This window comes from Vulpes vulpes, chromosome 5 (assembly GCF_048418805.1).
Source record: "Vulpes vulpes isolate BD-2025 chromosome 5, VulVul3, whole genome shotgun sequence".
Taxonomy (NCBI): domain Eukaryota; kingdom Metazoa; phylum Chordata; class Mammalia; order Carnivora; family Canidae; genus Vulpes; species Vulpes vulpes.
Genome location: NC_132784.1, coordinates 112537347 through 112559917, shown reverse-complemented (window position 1 = coordinate 112559917; position 22571 = coordinate 112537347). Strand labels below are relative to the sequence as shown.

General features: G+C 45.4%; 2 protein-coding genes across 3 annotated transcripts in view; one reads left to right on the top strand and one right to left on the bottom strand.

The window, feature by feature from the left end:
* Positions 1–1699: 1699 nt before the first annotated feature.
* Positions 1700–6079, bottom strand: MPZ (myelin protein zero). The gene is given in 6 exon segments (XM_025986304.2): positions 1700–2241; positions 2346–2406; positions 2551–2686; positions 2891–3104; positions 3527–3693; positions 5910–6079. Coding segments are annotated over 6 exon segments (939 nt in total). The 5' UTR covers positions 5977–6079; the 3' UTR covers positions 1700–1947.
* Positions 6080–10878: 4799 nt separating this feature from the next.
* Positions 10879–22571, top strand: part of SDHC (succinate dehydrogenase complex subunit C) — a 38113-nt gene continuing 26420 nt past the window's right edge. Inside the window, exons 1-3 of one of the 2 annotated variants that reach the window (XM_025986311.2) lie at positions 10879–10953; positions 17906–17962; positions 19514–19615. In XM_025986311.2, the coding sequence (XP_025842096.1) occupies positions 10934–10953; positions 17906–17962; positions 19514–19615 (179 nt within the window). In that variant the 5' untranslated portion in view covers positions 10879–10933. Of the gene's footprint in view, positions 10954–11018; positions 11287–17905; positions 17963–19513; positions 19616–22571 lie in introns of those variants that run through there. The other variant, XM_025986312.2, reaches the window with a different exon arrangement.

The window sequence follows — 22571 nt, the reverse complement described above, 5'->3', positions numbered from 1 at the left end:
TTTCGAGAGTAGCCATCCTAGTGGGTGTGAAGCGGTATCTCATTGTAGTTTTGATTTGCATTTACCCAGGGGAATCTATTAGCTTTTATATTAGAATGAATTTGGGCTAATTCTTCTTTTTAAAAAAGTGAAAGATACCCCTTGAAATAAATGACAGGACTCTGGTTTTTGGCAAAGCTGGTGTTTAAAATCTTATCTTTAACCTCTGAACAAGGCGAAGAAATGACTTGCAGGACTCTTGTTTTTTTTTTGTTTGTTTGTTTTGTTTTTTGTTTTTTGCCATCAATGACCCTCCCCACCATCCCAGGAAAATGATATGTGTGTACGTCCTTCCACAATCACCTAAGTATTCCAAGGATATTAACGGTGTACCTAAATCTGCATACCAACAAACTAGATAATGAGGTATTAACAGCACAGATAAAATAGTGAACCAACTGAAGTTGTGTGTGTGTGTCTTTCTAGGGCCGAATGGAATTTATGCTAGTTCGTAAAGTGTAAGTATTTCTCCTTTCAGCAAGACGTAGAAATATCCCTAAAGGACTAATCCTTAATATCTTAGTTGCACATCAATTTACAAAGGCTTCCGTATACAGGATCTCATTTGGGTCTCATAAAAATCCTGGGGATTAAGCAGGACAAGTATCATCGGAGTTTATAAATACAGAAGCAGGCTTAGCAAAGTCAAATAACTAGCCCTGGGTCACACAGCGAGTGAGTGGCTGACATATTTTCAAAATTCAGATCCTGGTAAAGAGGGAGTCTCTGTTTTAACCCACGTAAATGCGGAGCCTGACACACAGTTTAGCCCAGAGTATAAGCCCACTGGATTTTTGTTCAATGACTCGTCAGCTGATTTCAGAGTTCTTTCCACTACACCACGGAAGTCCATACCATAGAGCCAAAGTCTGAACTGAAACCAGTTGCTGAGGGAGAGGAGTGGGAGAAAGCAGGAGGTTGGGGATGGAAACTGGGGCAGGGATATTCCCAGGAGATTGAGGAAACTGGAGCTGGAGGCAGTACTTCTGGAAATGTCAGTGTTTATTAAACATTTAAGGACATTGGGGGTTTGAGAAGAAATATACAGAATGTAGAAAAATCCTAACAATCCCCTGTGGCTGGGAGTGCAGCCTCCCCCCTCCCCCCCATTTCCCATTAGTTTTTCCTTTCTGTTTGGTTGTTTAAAAGCCATTTCTTAAGGCTTATTTGTCCCTTCCTTGATCCCCTGACCTGTGAGGATTCTTTGTCTCTCTCTGTCTCTCCTTCCCCATGACCTTGAGTCTCAGTACACTGCTCCAAAGTGGTCAGGGGCATCAATCCTATAGTTGAGGATTGAGGATCAGGGGCCCCTCTGCTTGGGCTGGCTCTCCATCAAGGATTTAATGGGGGGGGGGAGGAATTGCAAAAACCACATGACGTCATTGGTACTCAGTCATGGGGGGAGGACACAGATACACAAACAACAAAGGATGGATTAAAAAATAAAAAATAACTAACAACCTAAATAAACCCTGAAGGAGAGTCTGATGTGGATGATCTGGGTGTTAGCCAGGAGAACACAGTATAGGGCTGGGCCACCTGATGGAGGGGAGGGACAGGGCTGGTCAGAAAGAAAAGCAGGAGGGACGGGGACAGGCTGGGCGGTGCAAGGGATGGCGTGGCCAGGTGGCCTGGGGCTGAGGCGCGGGGTATCAAGGTCCCTTTCTTCTCAGTGCCAGAGGGACAGGCACCAAACACACAGTCCTTGGGGCCAGGGAGGGTAGGTAGGGTCAGCCCTGGGGTCCCGTAAGGCAGAGCCAAGGGGGGTGGGCAGGAAGCCTGGCAATGAACCTTGGAATGAAACTTACATCTCAGGGTGCTGAGGGCAGGGCGGGGCTGGGGCTAAGGAGCGGAGCACCTCGCCGGGTGATGGAGCCTAGGTCCCGGCTCTGGCGGGCCTGGGGGTGGTCACTTGTCTGAGTCCAGACCCATCATGTTCTTGAGAGCGTTCTTGAGGCTGGTTCTGCTGGGGGACTTGACCGCAGGCCGGAGTTCCGAGCTCTGCTCGTCCTTTCGTAGCTCCATCTCAATGACCACCACCTGGGAACCCTTGCTGGGCTCTGCCCCTGGCCCCCGACCCCCCGCCCGGCCCGCTAACCGCTATTTCTTATCCTTGCGAGACTCCCCCAGCCCCTTGGACTTCTTTTCGCTGGCAGCCTTGGTGCTTCTGCTGTGATCCAGCATGGCATACAGCACTGGCGTCTGCGGGCAGGGGTCACCCATCCATTAGCCGGCCTGGTGTGCCTGTTCCCCCCGCCCCCCCCCCGGGGGCCCCACAGCTTGTCCAGGCCCCAAGTCCCGCTAACCTGGCGGCCGCGCTTGGACGTGTCCTTGCCGGCCTTGTGCAATTTCCCCTTCTCCATGGCACTGCAGGGAAAAGGGGTGGCTGTCGCTGTGCCCCCCTCCCCAGGGCAAAGCCCCCTCCCGAGCCGCTGCAGTGCCCTCTTCCCTTTGGCTCCCCGCGCCCAGGCAGCCGGTGGAGGTGCAGGGAGGGAGCCAGGCTCCCCTTACCTGAGCCTCCTCTGCAGGGCTGCCTGTCTGCGCAGCCAGCAGTACCGAATCAGATAGAACAGCAACAGCAGCAGGAGCACCACCCCGATGACACCCCCGATCACGGCTCCCAGTACCACCCCATACCTAGTTGGCACTATGAGGGGCGGGAAGAAAAGGACAGGAGTGAGCAGGGTCGTGCACCTTTGGTCCTTAGCCCCATGCCTGCTCCCTGCTACTGGAGGTGAGCGGCTCCCCGCCTCCCAGAGCCTGAAGGGCAACAGCCAGGCCCACAGCCTCTTTCCCGGGCCCCCAGGTCTCCCCAGTACCCCTCACCCCATATTCCCAGAGCCCCTCACACCTTTCTCAAAGACGTAGAGTGTGACCTGAGAAGTCTTGCCCACTATGTCTGGTGGGTTTTTGACATCGCAGGTGAAAGTGCCGTTGTCACTGTAGTCCAGGTTGTGTATGACAATAGAGCCATCCTTCCAGCGAGGGTCCCCTACCCACTGGATGCGCTCTTTGAAGGTCCCCACTTCGTCAATGTAGGGTTGTCCCTTGGCATAGTGGAAGATCTATGAGGAATGAGAGGAAGCTTGTGGGTCTAGCCTCAGGGTAAGGGATCCTGGGCTGGAGAGGGTGGTCGGGGGTGGGGGAGACAGTGTAGACAGGCCCTGGTCAGATTGCCGCTTACCTTGCCCACGTTAGGGTCATGGATTTCCCCTCCTTTGCCCAAATTCTCTTTTCTATTGTTCTTCTTTTTTATTTAATTTTGTTTATTTATTCATGAGAGACACAGAGAGAGAGGCAGAAACACAGGCAGAGGGAGAAGCAGGCTCCCCGCAGGGAGTCCCATGCAGGACTATCCGGGAACTGAGCCCTAGCCAGATGCTCAACCACCGAGCCCCCCAGTGTCCCTCTATTGTTCTTCTAAGCCCCCCTTCGTTATCCAATGCCAGAACCCACCCACCCACCCACCCCACCCCCCTGCACTCACCGAGATGGCGTCGCGGCCGCCTTCGGGCTGGTAGCGCCAGGTAAAGGAGAGGTCATCCGAGACCCACTCACTGGACCAGAAGGAGCAGTGCAGGGTCACCCGGGAGCCCACGGCGCCATGGACCTCCCTGTCTGTGTAAACCACGATGGCCTGGGCGGGGGGCAGCACTGCAAGCAGAGAGGGGTCTCAGATGCACAGGTGTACCCAAGGGGGGCGAGACCAGGGGTCAAGGCTGAGTGAAAGCTGGGGCAGCAACGATCGACCCTCAAGCCCAACTCTGTCCGGGCTAACTGAGGAGTTGGGGGGCGACGCTGTGCTGGAGCAAGCTCTTCAGCGCGTCCGTTAAAGACAGTGAACAGCAGTAACAGCTCTCTCAAGGACTTCCAGAAGCTGGATTCTGTCTCTAGGTCTCCCTTTCCCTTTGGGTCAATATTTAACTCTTAAGTTACCCCCTGGGATTCAGGCTTAACATTAAAATTTTTTTTAAATTTTAAGTTAAAAAAATAAAAAATAAAATTTATTACAAGTCATATGGTAATACATATTGCATTCTGTTTATAAACCACTCAAACCATAGAGATAAAGCAAGCGTCCCTCTTGACATCTTCCCACCAAGTCCTTTCCTGCGGTCCCTCCCAGAGGTGGCCACTGTTACCAGTGCAGCATGTAACCTTTTCCTATGTAACAAGTGCAATATGGACTCAACAAACTCAAGAGGTACCTGGGCTTCTGTGAAATAGCTTTGTTTTGTGGAGTTTTCTTTTCTTTTGACATACATTGCATCATATTCTCTGCGGGTTTTTTCACTTAAGGAGATATATACATAGCTGGGGGAGCTACCCATGTGGATTCAGAGAAATCAATCTGATTGTTAACAGCTGTATAATGTTTCACAGCATCACAAACTCAAATTTCTTGCAGGAAAAAGAAAAATGAAAATAGCGAAAGAATGTTTTTCGCAGGCTCAGCGGTCCTCACTGCTGAACCCCTGGTTGCCGTAGGGCTTGCTATTGGCTGGGAGGCCAGGGTGGGAAGGACCTCATACCCCTCTCATGGGAAGCTGGGTACAGAGGAAGACCCCCGGGCCCAGAGCTCTGATGAGTCTGCGGGTGAGCCTGCTGTGGTCTGACCCCCGTCACCCTCCTCTTGGCCATTCTGGCCCCGCGCCCCTCCCAAGACTCACCCACACAAGGAAGGCCATTCCAGGGAGATTATGTGTGTGGGCCGGCCCTGGGTGGGGGCAACTGGAGACCCTTTTGTTCTATGGGTGGAGGAGGAAGCAACCAAACAAACAGAGACCCATTGTCCGACCAGTGTTGGGGGCTTTTGCCACCCCTTCACCCCCCTCACTCCTAAACACCCTCCCCACTCCTGCTCCACAGTCTCAAATCTCCCACCTCAATATCTGATATGAGTGACTCGCTTCTCCCCAAAGCACCTAACTTCTCTTCCTTCTGTTCTAATATCAACCACTGCTCTTCAGTTCTGCTCAATGGTTCTATGGGTGGGACAGGTTCTGGGACAGAACTCTCTTCCTTATTCTCCAAGATTCCCTCCCCCCATGTCCCTCACCATGACCTTCTTCAACTCCCTATCTTTAACATGTTCTCTGGGTGTCCCAGAATAGTCCAGTACAGCACCCAGAAGAGTATGGGTTCTGGGTTTAGGACTCAAAGAGCTGCCAGCAGATAACTTTGGATGTTCTGAGCAGTTCTTCTCACCCACAATTTGCCTACTGCTCATCTCTTGTACAGTTTGGGGGCAGCTTGGAGAAGCAAAGAATCTGTTCAAATAATCATACTTTGACCTTGTCTTGCTCACCGAGCACCTACCATGGGGTTAGGAATGGGGTTAGTCAACTTAGGAAGGAAGCCAGCTTTAGATGGACAGGATCTTAGAATGTCCTAGAATCTCCCTTCTACTTTGTTCACCCACATAACAGACAATGGATCCACAGAGAGAAACTGAGGCACAAAGAGACAAAGGATTTGAGGAGTTGGGATCACAAACCCTGGACTCCTTAGATCATGTTTCCTGACTTTTCTACTTAGGGAACTAAGGTTAAGCACCTCACACACTACTAGGGAACGAGTAGGGACCAGAACCCAGGAGTCTGATCCCGTTTCCTACCATGCGACAAACCCAACATGCCTTTGGAGGCATGTTACAGCTTTCCAACCTGGGCCCAGTCAGGCCCACCTCAGGGAAGTTCTCTGATTATTGCCTCCCTCTGAACGATATAGATTTTTTCTTCTAAATAAAGTATCACCTTCCTGCTCCTGCTCGCTCTTTGGGTGCACCGGGGAGTAAAGGAAGGCAGTGAGAAGGCTGCTGAGAGGTGTCCTGAGCCCCACGGTGCCCAGGCTGGGGTGGCTCCACTTACCCAAAGAAGAGAAGAGCAGCACAGCCAGGACAGGACTGGAGCTGGACGAGGGAGCCCCAGGAGCCATAGCTGGGCCAGGGGCTGGGGCCTGGAGCGTCTGCAGGGTTGGCAGAGTGGGGGACAAGGACTGAGCGGGGGTTCCTGGAATCTGCTTAAAATCCCCTGGGGCCCCAGGATGAGGGGGCTGTCCTGAGCCAGTAACCAATTGCAGCCTGGCATGTGCCGTTGAGAGGTGGTGGGGAGGGGGCAGAGCACAGGGAGCAGAAGGGGCATTGTGTCCTCTGGGTGGCGGGGTGGGGGGGACACATACCACCCCATACACAGAGGGCTTTGTGTCTGCTGGCCTCCTCCTGTCCTGGGCTGGAATGCTGGGGGGGGGGGGGGTGAAGGAGAGGGACAGCAAAGGGACATAAACACACTTCTCTGAGGGATAGATGGCCAGGGGAACCTGAATCCTAAGGCCACGAGAAGGGATTCCTTGGTAGCTTCCTTCCCAGAGAGTGGCTCCCCCAGAACACCTGGAAATGGGATATCCCTTATTATTATTTTTTTTTTGATGACTATAGGCTGCATTACAGGCTTCTTGAGATGACCAGGTCACTTGGGAGTCCTTTTTGTTTTTTTTCCTCTCCCTACATCCTGGGTGATTCTTCCCTTCTTCCCTGATAGAGCTTTTCTCCATTGGAAAATATCCAGGCAAAAAAAAAAAAAAAAGAAGAAGAAGAAAGAAAGAAAGAAAGAAAGAAAGAAAGAAAGAAAGAAAGAAAGAAAAAGAAAAATATCCATGCAAGAATCCCTGGACCTTTCCCTCATCATCAGAGAACGTTTCAATGCCTCATGCTGCAGTTTAAGCCCATTTCAATTTAGAACAAGGTGACAACATCGTATTGAGTGCCAGCCACATGCAAAGTATGGGTATGTGGATAACAGAAAGAGGAATAAAAAATAAGTTTCTCCTTGAAGGAGTTTACAATCTAGTCGGGGGTGTGTGCAGAGAGGGGGAGGATCAGAGAACAAACCCACTAATAACCCAATATAATAAACCACGATGCTTGCTGTGGCAGAGAGATGAACGAAGTGCTGAGAGCACCGAGGTGGACACACCAGATCTGCTTGAATAAGCCCGAGACTTCACAAATGTCAGGTTTGCAACAGAGATTAAAAACAAAAATGAACTGGGGCGCCTGGGTGGCTCAGTCGGTTAGGCGTCCGATTCTCAATCTCAGCTCAGGTCTTGATCTCAGGGTTGTGAGTTCAAGCCCCACACTGGGCACCATGCTGGGTGTGAAGCCTACTTAATAAATAGCTAAATAAATAAAATATATGAAGTTCAGAAGGAGGAGGGGGAAGTTGTGTCTAGAAGGAATGGGTAGTGAAGGTATCCAGGCAGATACAGCAGCAAAAGCAAAAACAAAGAGGGTAGGAAGATACGTGTGTGCGTGTGCACGCGTGCAAGTGTGTTGGGGAGGTCTGTGGAGTACTGAGCACATTCAAGGCAGATCTTGTGCTCTGCACTTTGACTTGACTTGGGGGAGCTTAAACGGGGTCATCAGAAACAAATCTGTACAGGAAAATTGAAGCCAGTTGGAAAAGGGCAGTAAGTGGTAGACGAAGGAGGGGGGGTTTAACTGTACATCATAGGGTTACAGGATTTTTGTTCCCTTAGTGGCCTTGGTTCTTGGTCGCCCCACTTCAAAGAATGAAGAGTGGACCAGACGAGGAGCGGAGGTCAGGAAAGCAGAGTTTATTGAGCAGTCGTATAAAGCTCCCGACCAGGGAGGGGGGCCCAAGAAGATTGCCCCCGGAGTTGTCTGGTCTAGGGGTCTTATGAGCTCTTGTGTGGAAGTCTCCCAAGCCATCAGGGTGTGCTGAGTCGGGTCATATGTGACCATATGAGTTGGTCACATATGTGTCTACGTAGTAGGTTAGTGTCTCTGTGCGGATGGTCTTTCTTGGCTTACACCCAGGGGCTTGTGTCTTAACAGCCCCTTGTCCGTGATGTGACCAATGCCTCGTGGTTAACTGCCTTATTTTAGGACATTTTACAGAAGTCAGTGCTGCAAAGGCTGCAAAGCAGAATGCTAGTGTGGTCCTGTCTCAGCTGCAAAACAGGATGTCAGTGCTGTTCTATTTCGCTGTCCTGACTCCGTATTTTCTTGTTGGGGACCCTAGCCCTCACCACCTAACTGTCCAACTCAATCCTAATGATAAGAATTTCCTGAAGGTTTTGGGGTGATGTATGGATGGGGTTAGGAATGGGAGTGTCTACATGATCAGAGCTGAGTTTTAAGACAAATCCAGCCAAAAAAAAAAAAAAAAAAATCATTCAGACCAAGGCTCTCCTGTTTGTTGCCTCCTTTGTTTCCCTCCCTGAGATTATCTGAAATGATTTTGTTTTTCACGGGACCTCTCATACTCCATTTGAAATGCTTTCCCTTCTTTCTCCCCCTTTCTCTGTTATCAGGCCTTGGCTAGCTCCTGCTTTTCCCCTCCTGCTTATTTTTGAGATAAACCCTGGTGATAAGGGGCTTGACTTAATGTCTTGTTTGAATTTCAGCGTGACTAATTTCTATCAATTATGGACTCGAAAGGGTAATTTGAGGAGAGAGGCCACTGTTGTTCTGGCAGTGGGACCACTGCAGGTTCATCTGTAAAGCCACAGGCTCCTGGTAACTACCTGTCTTCACCTTACACAGGAGATGGTGGGTTCTGTGATTAGTATTGGGTTTGGATTGTGGGACTCTCTATACACAGGACTTGATCTACCTCTCTAACCCCACCTCCCCAGCTGCAAATAATCATTTTCTGCTTTCACCCACCCACCCCTTTTACCTATACCTCTTTCATGGGATTGCTACTTTCGTTGCTGTATTAATTACTTACTAATCCTGCTAAGGCTATATGTTTCTTGAGGACAATTACATGTTTGTATCTTTGAATTCTCTGAAGTACTTTCACATACTCTGGCAAAAAGTTTATATATATATGAAACAATTTAAATAGCTAAGTGAAAGAGACATTGTTTAGACTTGTTAATGAGAAGTGCCAGAAGGCCAAAGTAGGATCAATGACTGAAGTTCAACAGCAGAGAACTATTATTTTAGGGATGCCTGGGTGGCTCAGCGGTTGAGCATCTGCCTTTGGCTCAGGTCATGATCCCAGGGCCCTGGGATTGAGTCCTGCGTTGGGCTCCCCACAGGGAGCCTGCTTCTCCCTCTGCCTGTGTAAATAAACTTTAAAAAAAAAAATATTACTTTATTGAAGATTTTATTTGTAAATAATCTCTACATCCAATGTGGGCCTCCAACTCATAACACTAAGATCAAGGGTCATATGCTCCACCAAGTGAGTCAGCCAGGTGCCCCAAAACTGTATTTTTTTAAAAAAGATTTTATTTATTTGAGACAGAGTGAGTGAGAGAGAGAGAAAGAGGGAGAGAGCACAAGTGGGGACTAGAGTCAGAGGGAGAGGAGGAAGCAGCCTCCCTGCTGTGCAGGGAGCCCCATGCAGGTGCTAGATCCCAGTACCTTGAGATCGTAACCTGAGTGGAAGGCAGACGATTAACCGACAGCCACCCAGGAGCCCTGAAAACTGTATTTTACCAAAACAACTTTCTAATGATTAGGCTGTTCACTAATGAAACTTGTGTTTTGAGGTAACCATTACCGAATGTGTTAGAGCAGAGTCTTGAAAACCAGTGGCCATCAATGCTGCAGAGGAGATACCTGCGCTGGATGGAAAACCAGAGCCTCTAATACGGTCTCTTCCAGGGAATCCCTGGGAGGCCCAGCGGTTTAGCGCCTGCCTTTGTCCCAGGGCGTGATCCTAGAGTCCCAGGATCGAGACCCACATCGGGCTCCCTGCATGGAGCCTGCTTCTCCCTCTGCCTGCGTCTCTGCCTCTCTCTCTCCTCTGTGTCTTTCATGAATAAAAAAATGAAATCTTAAAAAAAAAAAAAATAAGGTCTCTTCCAGTCCCAGAGTCTATAAAAGCACTTTTTGTCAAGTACTACAGAAATGCAAAACGTTATTTTCATGAAGAAGTAAGTGAATTTGTGCTATTTAAAGCCTCAAAGAAGTGCAGGAGTGCTAAATATAAATGAGATCTGAATATTAACGTCGCGGAATGTTCTATTGCAGAATAGAAGTTGCCCTGGGCTCTGCCCGCAAGAGAGACCCAAGAACTTTTTCACTTTCCTATTCCTTCCGCACTCACTTTTTTTTTTTCGCACTCACTTTTTCTTAAGTCACAAGGGCTGTGCAATTGATTGCTGTTTGGGTCCCTCAAAAAAAAAAAAAAAGAAAGAAAGAAAGAATATATATATATATAAAAGAATAACTATAACTATATATAACAACTATAACTAAACTAATATATATATATAAACACCCCCCCCCCCCGCGTGTGTGCATAGAAATCAAAGCGAGTTGTCCCCCGGCCCGGCTGCCTCTGGCCGTGGGTGTCACCCACACAGCTTGAGACAAGGCACAAAGGAGCGCTGTGCGCGGCTCGTGGGCGTCCAGCGCCGGCGGCGGCTCCAGCCCAGGGACCGAGGGGCACCGGGCTAGGGCAGGTGCCCCGGTCCCGGGACGGCGGTCTGCGTAGGCCTCGCGCTCCTTCCTCGCACTGCAGAAGCTTCTCATTAAAATGGGACGAAGCCCGTTTCCCCGGTGCCCCCCCCCCCCCCCCCCCCCGCCGCCCAATCCCCGGGGACGAGCGGCGGCGGAGATGCTGGAGAAGAATCAGGGCGAGTCTGATGTCCAGCAGAGCGAAAACAGAATGAGTTAGGTTCGCAGGTACGACGCTGACTGCGGAGTCTGGGTCAGCGCCGTTCGTCCCTAACCTCCCGCCGGGACACCGGGCAGGGAAGCCAGACGCACGGGGAACTCCACTCCGAAGAGCCCTGCTAGGCAACAGCTCCGGTTCCTTTTAAAGAGCTGTTGCTGTCACGTGACAGAAAACCCGCCCCATCCCCGAGGCGGCGGAGACGTTGGACGTCACTTCCGTCCAGGCCGGAACTCAAGATGGCTGCGCTCTTGTCGAGGTGACTTTAGCCTGGGGCTGGGAGTCGGTGGCCGTGGCCCTCGGGAGGCCCGCAGCGCCCTGATGTCTGGCTGACGGCTGTCCGCCCCGAGCCTGGGCAGGGAGAGGGCCCGTGGGCGTGCGTGCCGCGCGCGCCGTGGAACCCTAGGGCCCGTCGCATCCCCCAGGCGCCCCGGTGACGCGGGGTCACCGGCCCGTTATCCCGTCCCTACTCCCTACCGCCGGGTCGCGCGGCTGTCGCCCCTTCCACTTCCCCCGATTCCAGTACTTGATCCTCAGACTACGCTTGGGCCGCACCCAGAGCCGGGCCCCGGGGCAGTAACAGCACCTCGAGGTCAGCGGATCATCCCCTACGACCTCGATGTCTTGTCCAGCGATTGGGCCTCGGGGGGAGGCATCTTGGTGCAAACCTCGCTTGTAACTCCTGCAAACACTAGTTGCCGGCAGCGGGTGGGCTCCAGGACCGGCCCCTGGAGGAGGGGGCTGGAGGCTTGGCCCCCTACTGCGCTGCCCCAAAGCAGCCTGGGGAATTCAGTTTTAATTCATCTTTTTATTTGGGGTGGGGCAAGGGGGGAGTGGGTGTCCCAGTTTTTCTGTACGAGGTACCCCAGATTTTCTTCCATTCCGAGCTGTCCTCTTTCTAGGCTTCATTCTGTACTCCGAGCCTTTCTGGACGCAGCGGCTGCAGTGACTTCAGACACTCCTGGCACAAGTGCCAGCACACTGTCGTGCCAGGCCTATTTTTGGAAACTATTTGTTATGGAAAGTTAGTCTTAATGTTGTTGAGATTTAATTCCTGATTTCCCCAAATATCCTCTCATTTCTCTTTCCACTTCAGTGACCCAGTATAAAAATAGAGGGACTTTATTTAGTTTTGCTCGGTGACAAAACAATTCCTCTTGGAGTGGAGATCAGGACTGGGTTATCTTTTTTTTTTTTTTTTTTTTTTTTAAGATTTTATTTATTTGTGAAAGACCCAGAGAAAGGCAGAGACACAGGCAGAGGGAGAAGCAGGCTCCATGCAGGAAGCCCGTCGTGGGACCCCCAGAATGACAACCTGGGCTGAAGGCACAGCTAAACCGCTGAGCCCCCTGGGCTGCCCAGGACTGGGTTATCTTAATCCATCATTTTTCTCCCTGCCTCCCATTTCCAAATGTATCTTTTTCCCCCCCCCCTAAGGTGTGCCAGCTCCAATCTTACCAGAACTGCGTTCTTTATTCCAGGTAGTTTTACCATAATTGGATGATTTTTGAATTCTTTGGTATGTCATATTTTAGTAGATGTCAGGGACTTTTGGTAGAATTAGCATTTAGCTTGAAATGGTTATATTGGTTCTGAACAGTTCATTTTAGGAGTTTTAGGATTGTTGTTTGGAAGCCGATAATTATCGCACTCATTAAGTATGTCCAGACAGTATCATTTTTGAAATGTGTAGGACTGCCACCACTAGGATTCAGATGCTAAGAAATAGGCCTCTTTTTCATTAGTGGTAATCTGAAGCTCATGGGAAGGGCACCTCTCTCCTTTTCTCACAAGGGTTTTTTTTTTTTTAATCTTTTTTTAATCTTTTTCTTTTTTTTAAAGATTATTTATTTATTTACTCATGAGAGACACAGAGAGAGAGAGAGAGGCAGAGACACAGGCAGAGGGAGAAGCAGGCTCCATTGCAAGGAGCCTGACATGGGACTTGATCCTGGGTCTCCGGGATCATGCCCTGGGCTGAAGATGGCACTAAACCACTAGGCCACCGGGGTTGCTCTCACAAGGGCTTTCTTAAAAGAGGACATAGAGAATTAAAAAAAAAAAATTTTTTTAAAGATTTATTTATTTATTTTAGAGAGAGCATATGCATGGGAGGGGGAGAGAATCTCAAGCAGACTCCTCACTGAGCAAACACAGAGCCAGTTGTAGTTCCAGGGCTCAGTCTCACAACACTGAGATCATGACCTAAGCTGAAATCAGGTTGGAGGCTCAACCCATTGAACCACCCATGCACTCCTCCCCCCCCTTTTTTTTTCTTATTGAAGTTCTGAGTCAAATTCCGTTTCACTGCAGGGATTTGGAACTGTTTGATATAGCCTCAAAGAAAAATATCTTTTTTTTTTCTTAAATTATGAATTTTTAAAAAAGATTTTATTCATGAGAAGCAGAGGGAGAAGCAGGCCCCCTGTGGGGAGACTGATGCGGACTCAATCCCAGGACCCTTGGGATCACACCCTGAGCCAAAGGCAGATACTCAACCACTGAGCCACCCAGGTGCCCCAGAGGAAAATACCTTCTAAGAAATTCTAGGAGCTGGTTTCTATTTCTAGTATTGTCACAAATTCCATTTATTTTGGGTAAGTCAAGGTGACTGGTTCCATGATTGCAGTTTCCTCATTTGTGAATGAAAATAGCAATAACTTGGGCCCACTTAAAAAGAACTATTGATTGAACATTTCTAATGCTTGGTTAACTAAAGATTATTAGTTCTCAGAGTACCATACATCATGGCTTTTGAGTAGTGCTCTATATTTTGTATACTCCCTAAATGGTTCACAGACTAGCCAGGAATGAATGACCAGCTGAGTGATGCGTGCTCCTTTGGCACTCAGTCGAGGAATGACTTGCCAAAGCCAAGATGGAGATAGAGAACTAAGCTAAGAACAGCTAGGCTCCTGTGTAAAGAAGTTCATGCTGCTTATGCACAAAGTCACCAAGAGTCACTGTCTGCACATCACTCATTATATAAAATGCTACATGTGAAACACCTCTAAAAATAAGATTTAAATATATAAGATTGCTCTCTAAAATAAGCATATTCATTTCCAAACCATTGTTTAGCGCCTCTTCGGTGTGTCAGACATTATAAGTCTTCTGGACACCAAGCATTCCAGTCCTTTCCTTGAAGAGTTCAGTCTACCAGAGGAGATAAGTAAATAGATTAATTATTAAGCAACATAATATGTGTTGATATAGAGATGTGAAGAGATGGTGTAGAGGCACAACAGGTGCAGCAAGTAAGGCTAAAGAAATGGTGAAGTCGCCATCCAGGAGTTGTTGGGTTTTGAAGGATTAGTTTATCTGAGTGTGAGGGAGATTCCACTCAAAGAGCAGCACGAGCAAAAAGGCATGTGCTTCTAGATGGCTTGTTGTGTCTGGGTGTGGTGTAATATTCGGTGTGGTAGATGTATAAGGGACTGAAGGGGATCAGTGGGAGAATGGGTCCAGAGAGTTGGTTTGGCTATCATCTGGACCTTATACCATAAGCAACAGGGAACTGTTAAAAGACTTTGGGTCAGAAGAGCAATGAAATGAGCTTTTTCAGTAAGTTAGCTCTGGTAATATTGAATGATAGGGAATAGAATGATGCTAGGGAGAGCAGTTCAGGAGCTCCTCTTATCATCCTCTTTGCAAGCAATGAAAAGGATAAAGGCTAAATGGACCAAAGTTTCCTGAATAATATCGGGTGATGCCTTACCTGTATGTGCAGCTGAGAGATAATAAGAGATGAAGGGTAACTTGTGTTGTAACTTGGGGCACTTTGAGTGCTAATAGCCATTAATGACAACTTTTGTATAGAATGTTCTTCATCTTGTCCTTCAAAGTTATCCATCTATATATCTATTTTAGTGTTGCTCTTACCCCAGATATTTCTGAAACTTTTTGGCATGCCATCAGATCACGTTTAGAGGTCATGTAAGAGAAATTCATTATATTATAGTCACATCTTATTTTAGACCAAAAATGATTTTATTTCGTTTGATCAAACAGAGTTGGCTTTGAGTAACTTTTGTGTGTTTTTTTTTTCCAAAAGCCAAATCCATTTTCAGCAAATGAATATTTTTACCACCGCTGAAGGTTTTAAAAAGAATGTGATGTGAATTCTAAAGACCTTGGGGAGACCAATGAAATATTAGTAATATATATATATGGACAATGTTACAGTTTTGAGAATGCTTTTCTGTACATTTTCTTATGTAATCCAACCAGCGACCAATAAGGTAGGTCTTAGTCTTACCAATCCCATTTCACAAATGAAAAAGCTGCAGCTCAGTGATTCCATAAAATTACACAACACGCAGAACTAGAACTCCAGTGTTTTTTTTTATTTTAATATTCTTTCTGTATCACTGTTGTTACCCTAACCCAGAGAAGAGTTTCAAAAATGATGTGAGCAATGATTACATTTTTGGGTAGACATGTATAATGTATTTAGAAGGGAACAATACTAACCAGAAGGATACATTCTGGTTTGTTAATTAAAAATAAAGTACTATGTCTTTTTGGGTACCTGGGTGGCTCTGTCAGTCAAGCGTCTGCCTTCAACTTGTATCATGATCCTTGGGTCCTGGGATTGAGTCCCGTGTCAGGCTCCCTGCTCAGTGGGGAGCCTGCTTCTCCTTCTCCCTCTGCCTACTGTTCTTGCTCATGCTCTCTCTCTCTCAAATAAATATATAGAATCTTAAAAAAAAAAAAAAGTACTATTTTTAGCTATAACATATAGTGCACAATTCTTGGTAGGACTTTTCAGAGTTCCTGATTTCACATGAAAGGCAAGGATAGATACCTACTTTTGTCATATTTCAAGTAAGGTTATCGAGTTTGTGCAGCTAGTTTCTGTGAGAGCCTTGTGGAAAGCTTATGTTGGTATTTGTCTGGGAAACAATAGCACTAGACAGAGAGTGCTGTAGATTCCAACCCACATCTGCAAACTCTTGCCGGGTAGCTGAGTGACAGGACCTAGCCTGGTGTAAGGAATGCATGCCCTGCAACTTCAGAGCCACAATTACTTCAATTGATTGAAGACATTTGTTCCCACTTCTTTCTGAGAGCCTTGGGTATACAATGTCTGTATTCACCTCTTGCCTCCAAAGCTGGAAAGAAGGAAGAGCTGAAGGAAGTGTTGATTGGATTATTTTGCCTTCAAGTAGTGGACCTTCCTCCCCCCTGGTGTAAAGCATAGGGATTTTGAACTCTTTATGCATCTAATACCAATGGTGTCAGGGACACCATGAGCTTTTTTAGAAGACCATTGGATCACAAGGAGATTTTTTTATCCCCACAATGCCTTATATAGAGTAGATGTATGACAAACTTCTGTAAAATTAATGTATTTTTAATTTTAGTCCCAGAAATTCACTCCGATAACTTTCTTAAATACTTTTGGAAAGATTTGATATAATAATGTAAATAAAGAGACATAGTGGCCATGTTTTTCATAATACCGTGTGAGCTCTGGATCAGTGAAGTTCACTTTACATAGACTGCCTGGGCACATCTTGGTTTTAGACTTGAAAAGCAGTTCTGGTACTGATATATACTTTTTAGTAGAAATAGCAACTTTTTAGTAGAAAACTTGTGTACACTCCTCATGTAATTCTTCACGTGGTTAGAGAAATCTTTGCATTTCCACACTTTTTGCCCAATTAGAGACTTTTTGACTTGAAGTTCATCCAGCTTGTCTGGAACTTAATGGTAATTCCTAAAATGATAGCTTAATATTTAGGATCCTTCTCCCACAAACCTCTTATTCTTCAACCTTCTTCATCCTTTGGCAACAGTGAATAAGATGTATTCTCATTCTCATTCTTACTTACCCCTTAAGTCACTTCCTTTAAGACCTAACTTAAAAAAAAAATCGGGGATCCCTGGGTGGCTCAGCGGTTTCGCGCCTGCCTTTGGCCCAGGGCGTAAGTTCTGGGATCGAGTCCTGCGTCGGGCTCCTGGCATGGAGCCTGCTTCTCCCTCTGCCTGTGTCTCTGCCTCTCTCTCTCCCTCTCTCTATCATAAATAAATAAATAAATTTAAAAAAATTATTTATTTATTTATGATAGTCACACAGAGAGAGAGAGAGAGAGAGAGAGAGGCAGAGACACAGGCAGAGGGAGAAGCAGGCTCCATTCACTAGGAGCCCGACGTGGGATTCGATTCCGGGTCTCCAGGATCCCGCCCTGGGCCAAAGGCAGGCACCAAACCACTGCGCCACCCAGGGATCCCTAAATAAATAAATCTTTAAAAAAAAAAAAAATCACATGGGATGCCTGGGTGGCTCAGTGGTTGAGCATCTGCCTTCGGCTCAGGGCATGATCCCAGGGTCCCGGGATCGAGTCCCACATTGGGCTCCCCTCGAGGAGCCTGCTTCTCCCTCTGCCTGTGTCTCTGCCTCTCTCTATATATATATCTCTCATGAATAAATAAAATCTAAAAAAAAAATAAAATCTTAAAAAAAATTGCATTCTGCATTGCCCTGTTGAACATTACGAACTCTGATTATTCTTTTACCATGTATTATTTGTGTTCAGCTAAAACTTTATTTTGCCTTTGTAGATTATATATGTGATTGTTCTCCAGTTATTTAAAGTTGTAGCTTTCCAACTAAAAAATAATCTCAGGGACATTGATACTGCCCTTGTTATCGTGTTATTAATTTTTTCCTCCACTCCTAAATCTAATATGGTACAAAAATAGAGAAGTTGATAAACTGAAATTGATCTCTAAATGTGTGTTGATTCTTTATTCTCTCTTTTTCTAATTTTAATTTAAATTTTTTAATTTAAATTCAGTTAGCCAACATATGGTACATCATTGGTTTCATTCTCTCTTTTTTTAAAAAAAGACCTTATTTTTTTTTTTTTAATTTTTTTTTTAAATTTTTTATTTATTTATGATAGTCACAGAGAGAGAGAGAGAGAGGCAGAGACACAGGCGGAGGGAGAAGCAGGCTCCATGCACCAGGAGCCCGACGTGGGATTCGATCCCGGGTCTCCAGGATCGCGCCCCGGGCCAAAGGCAGGCGCCAAACCGCTGCGCCACCCAGGGATCCCAAAGACCTTATTTTTAAGTAATCTCTACACCCAACGTGGGGCTTGAACTCACAACCCTGGAGATCCAGGATCTCAGGCTCCACCCACTCACCCACTAAGCCAAGCAGGTGCCCCCCTCCATTGACTCTTTATTCTCTTATCTTGCAGACATGTTGGCCGTCATTGCCTCCGTGCCCACCTTAGTCCTCAGCTCTGTATCAGAAAGTAAGTTTCTAAACTTGTGGAGTGTTACTAGGACTTAACTTTTATTTCCCTCAGGGAACAGCAGTGGGTTGTTGGTTTAGATTTTGGGGATATTTATGAAAGGAAATTGTAGATGGTTGGCTAGAAATTTAGTGATTGTGGTCATTATTTTTCTCATCTGGTAGTAGTAGAAGGAAGGATAAGAATATTAAACTTTAAATTTGGGAAATATTTTATACTTTCAGAAAAGTTGAAAGAATAGTACAATGGAGTTCTATATACTTTTCACCTAAATTCATTGGTTGTTAATATTTTGCTGTGTTTACCTGTAGTTCCATGTATTTTAGGTTGTGTTTGTATGTTAGATTATTTTAGACACCTGGTCTAATATTGAGAGTTCAGTGTAGTCCAGGCTGATGTATATTTAATTATTGTTAGTATTTTCTCTGAATTCTTTGAGATTAAGTTGCAGACACCATGATGCTTTACTTCTAAATACTTGTTTTAAGAACATGAACATTATAACCATATAATTACACAAACACAGTTATCAAATTCAGGAAAATTAACATTGATATACTCTTATCCAGCATACATTTAGTTTCAGATTTTCCATTTGTCCCAAATAATGCACTTTATAGAAATACAGACCTCCTGTTCCCCATCCAGGCGCTAATTAGGTTCACACATTGTTTTTACTTGTCATGTTTCTTCAGTATCATTTAAGCTGGAACTGCTTTGTAACTTCCCTTTGTCTTTTATGCCACTGACATTTTTGAAGAATACAGGCCAGTTATTTTGTAGAATATCTCTCAACTTGGGTTTGTCTGACCATTCCCTATAATTAGAGTCAAGTTACCTCTTTTCAGCAGGAGTAATACGTGATGTTATATTCTCTGTTATAGTCATATCAGGGGGCATGTGATCATTTGAATAAAGGAATATCTGCTAGGTATTTTTCCCACTATGAAGTTACTGTTTTTTTTTCTTTCTGTAATTAATAAGTAAACTCTGAGTAGGTTATATTTTCTGGAGGGGGATGGAATCACATTTAATACAGGCAGCTAATAAATTGTTGAACAGCTATGTTCAACACTTGGCTTCAATCCAGGGAAACCAAGAAACTGTTCAGAAGTACTGAGCTGATCCGGTTCTTAGCTTTTGAGAACCTGAAAGGGAGTCTTGACAAAACAGATGAGAGCAGGTGGTGATGTATGAGACAGCACAGCACCTATGGCCTGGGAAAGGGTGATCCATTTATGTAAATGGTTCTGAAATATTGTAGTTGCTCTGCAGTGCAGTATGAAAGAAGTTGAGCTTCTGTTTCAGGCCTTGTATGTTGGGGGTTGGAAAGAAGAGTTCTCTGGTATGACCTCACTGGGTGATTGAGGTTATTAATAACGAGTCAGACTTGGCATACAGACAAGGGGAGTGGATGAACATGTTTTCCTTATGCGGTGGGTTCATCCAGCCCAGCTTAGAGCTTAGCTTATTTTATTTAACTTTTTGTTATGTAAAAACTTAGGCCAAGTTTACTTTTAATCATTTTAAAGTCTTCTGGTTTTATTTTAGTGCTGTTCCTTTGGGAACCACAGCCAAGGAAGAGATGGAGAGGTTCTGGAATAAGAACACTGATTTAAACCGTCCTCTGTCTCCCCATATCACTATCTACAGGTAAGGTCCCTGGAACCAGGGAGTTTAGAAGTAATAGTTGAAGGTTCTGGAAGCTGGGCCATTGCCTCTCTGATTATTTCCCTTAGGCCTTTTTTATAAGAAGACTTTTTTCTGTCTTCTGGCCTTAGAGGGTAATTTATCCTGCAGAAGTGCCATTTGGAAAATGCTGGTGGGTCAAAATGTACTTACTATCAATTGAAAAAAATTATTTTGAAACAATTTCAAATTTACATAAATGTTATAAAAACAATACACAGAATTCTTATATGTCTTTATGCACATTCCCAATTTGTTAACATGTCCAAATGATTTAAGATCAAGTGCAGAGATGATATTCCATGACTCCTGTAATGCTGCTGTAACAAGTTATCACAAACTTTGTGGCTTCGAACAACACATTTATTGTCTTACAGGTCCATAGGTCAGAAATCTGACCCAAGTCTCACCGGGTTAAAATTAAGGTGTTGGTAGGGTTGCATTCCTGTCTAGAACCTCAAGGGAAGAATCTTTTTCTTTGCCTCTTGTAGCTTCTAGAGGTTACTCTGAGTTCCTTGGCTTGTGGCTTCCTTTCTCCATCTTCAAAACCAGCAATGTTGAGTGACATTCTCCCTCCCACCACTTTGACCCAGTTTGTCACATTTCTTCTCTGATTCCCTTTCTACCAGCCTCTCTCACTTTTAAGGACCTTTGTGATTATTTGGGACCATCTAGATAATCCAGGATAGTCTCCTTGGGTTAAGGTGAGCTTATTAGCAAACTTAATTGTGTCTGCAACTTTAAATTCCACTTTGCCATTTAAGGTAAAATACTCAAAGGTTCCACATTCCTGTGCATATCTTTAGGGAGGCTGTTACTCTGCCTACCACAAACTCTTAATACCTGAGTGCATGTTTCTTAAATTCAAGGACACTCTAGGGGCACCTGGGTGTTTTAGTTGTTTAAAAATCTGACTCCTGATTTTGGCTTAGGTCCTGATCTCAAGGTCATGAGATTGAACCCTGAATTGGGCTCTGTGCTGGATTTGGAGGCTACTTGGGATTTTTTCTCATCCTCTCCCTCTCCTCGCCCCTTCCCTCTCTAAAACAAAACAAAAAAAATTCAAGAGCACTCTAGAATGCAGCTATCACTATCAGAAAATTAACTTTGGCCCATTGTTACCGTCTAATCCTCAGATCCCATTCACATGTCGTTTGTCCTCATAAATGTCTTTTCTAGGTCCAGGATCCAACCCAGGATCATGTATTGCATTTAGTTGTCTCTTTAACTCTTTGATCTCCTTCAGCGTGGAACAGTCTTTTTATCTTTCCTGACCTTAACATTTTTAGAATGTTCCTGTTTGGGTTTGCCTGACATTTTCTTGTGATTCATGCATGTTGGGCAGTACTATCTCTGAAGCAGAGGTATGCTCTTTTCAGCGCATGGGTTGGGAGGAACTGCATATGGGAGTAGTTTATCCCATTCCTGGCAACATTGACTTTTATCATTAGTTAAAATGTGTCTGCTTAGGTTTCTCCATCTATAAAGTTAATGAACAAAGATAGTGTGTTTATTAATTGTAAATTATTTTGTGGTGAGATTTCTACTCCCTCATCTATTGATGATACTTACCATCAATGTTTATTAGTTATTACTAGGAGTCAGTTATTACTATGTTGGTTGCCAGATTATAATTTTCCTAATCCCATCATACCTTCTAGATTTATTTATAAACAAGCAAATAAATAAATAGGATAAAATTTGCTTTCTTTATCAGCATAGACTCAAAGATTCCTAAAAGCAAAAACTCATTTCTACTCTTATGACACCAACTAAAGGAAAAACAGGATTGTTTCCTCTCTGCTTTCAATACTTCTGACTTCAAATATGTGGAGGTTTTCTTCCCACACCAACCAGTTTTTCAACTCTCCAGACATTAGTTGAGTGTCTAGTAATCCATTTATGACACTATCTGGAGTCCGTGCAGACCCCACAGGCCAGTCCTGCCAGACGGGCCCCCACTCTAGATGCCAGTTTGCAGGCCCTGTGCTTTTGACTGACCAGCTATAAATCAAGGGTTCTCTCTACCCCCTCCTCAGGTTCAATAATTTGTTGGAATTGCTCACAGAACTTGGAAACGTTTACTTACTTTTACTAGTTGATTATAAGGGATATTATAGATGATACTGATAAACAACCAGGTACCCATTTAGGTGCCTCTGTGTCTGGAGTAGTTCCAAGCACAGGAACTTCTATCCCCATGGAGTTGGGCTGTACCACCCTCTTGACATGTGGGTTTATCTACCAACCTGGAAACTCTGAATCCATTACTTTTGGGATTTTTATGGAGGCTTCATCAGGGAGGCAGGATCGATTATTAACTCAATCTCTAGCTCCTCTTCTCTCCCTGGAAAAAGAGGGAGTGGATCTGAAATTTTCAAGTTTCTAATCGTGGCTCAGTCTTTCTGGTAACCAGCCTCCATCCACGTTCACCTCAGTAGAACAAAGGACGCTCTTAATACCCAGGAAATTCCAAAGGATTTAGGAACTGTGTGTCAGGAATCAGGGTCAAAGACCAAATATTAGGACAAAAGATGTTCCTAGCACTCCCTATCACTCAGGAGATTATAAGGGTTTTAGGAGCTCTGTGTCAGGAACCAGGAACAGAGACAATGTATATACATACTTATTATTTCATAGTTCCTATTTGCCCAAGGAGTTACACTGTAACTCTCCTTTATTTAGATGTTCAATTTGTCTCACACTTAGCCAGTAGGAATTCTTCAAGAAGGCTCCTGTGAAATCAAGATCTGGGCGCTGGATGTGTTCATTGCTACCTGGATGTCATTGCTTCCAGGCCTTTTCAGTAGATCTAAGATGTATGTGTATGCAAGTATATACAGGTACATAGATGCATCTGTAGCTGCTTATCTGTTGTCCTCAGAAGTAGCATTGATAGCTGCTGTGCTGGTGTCTGCAA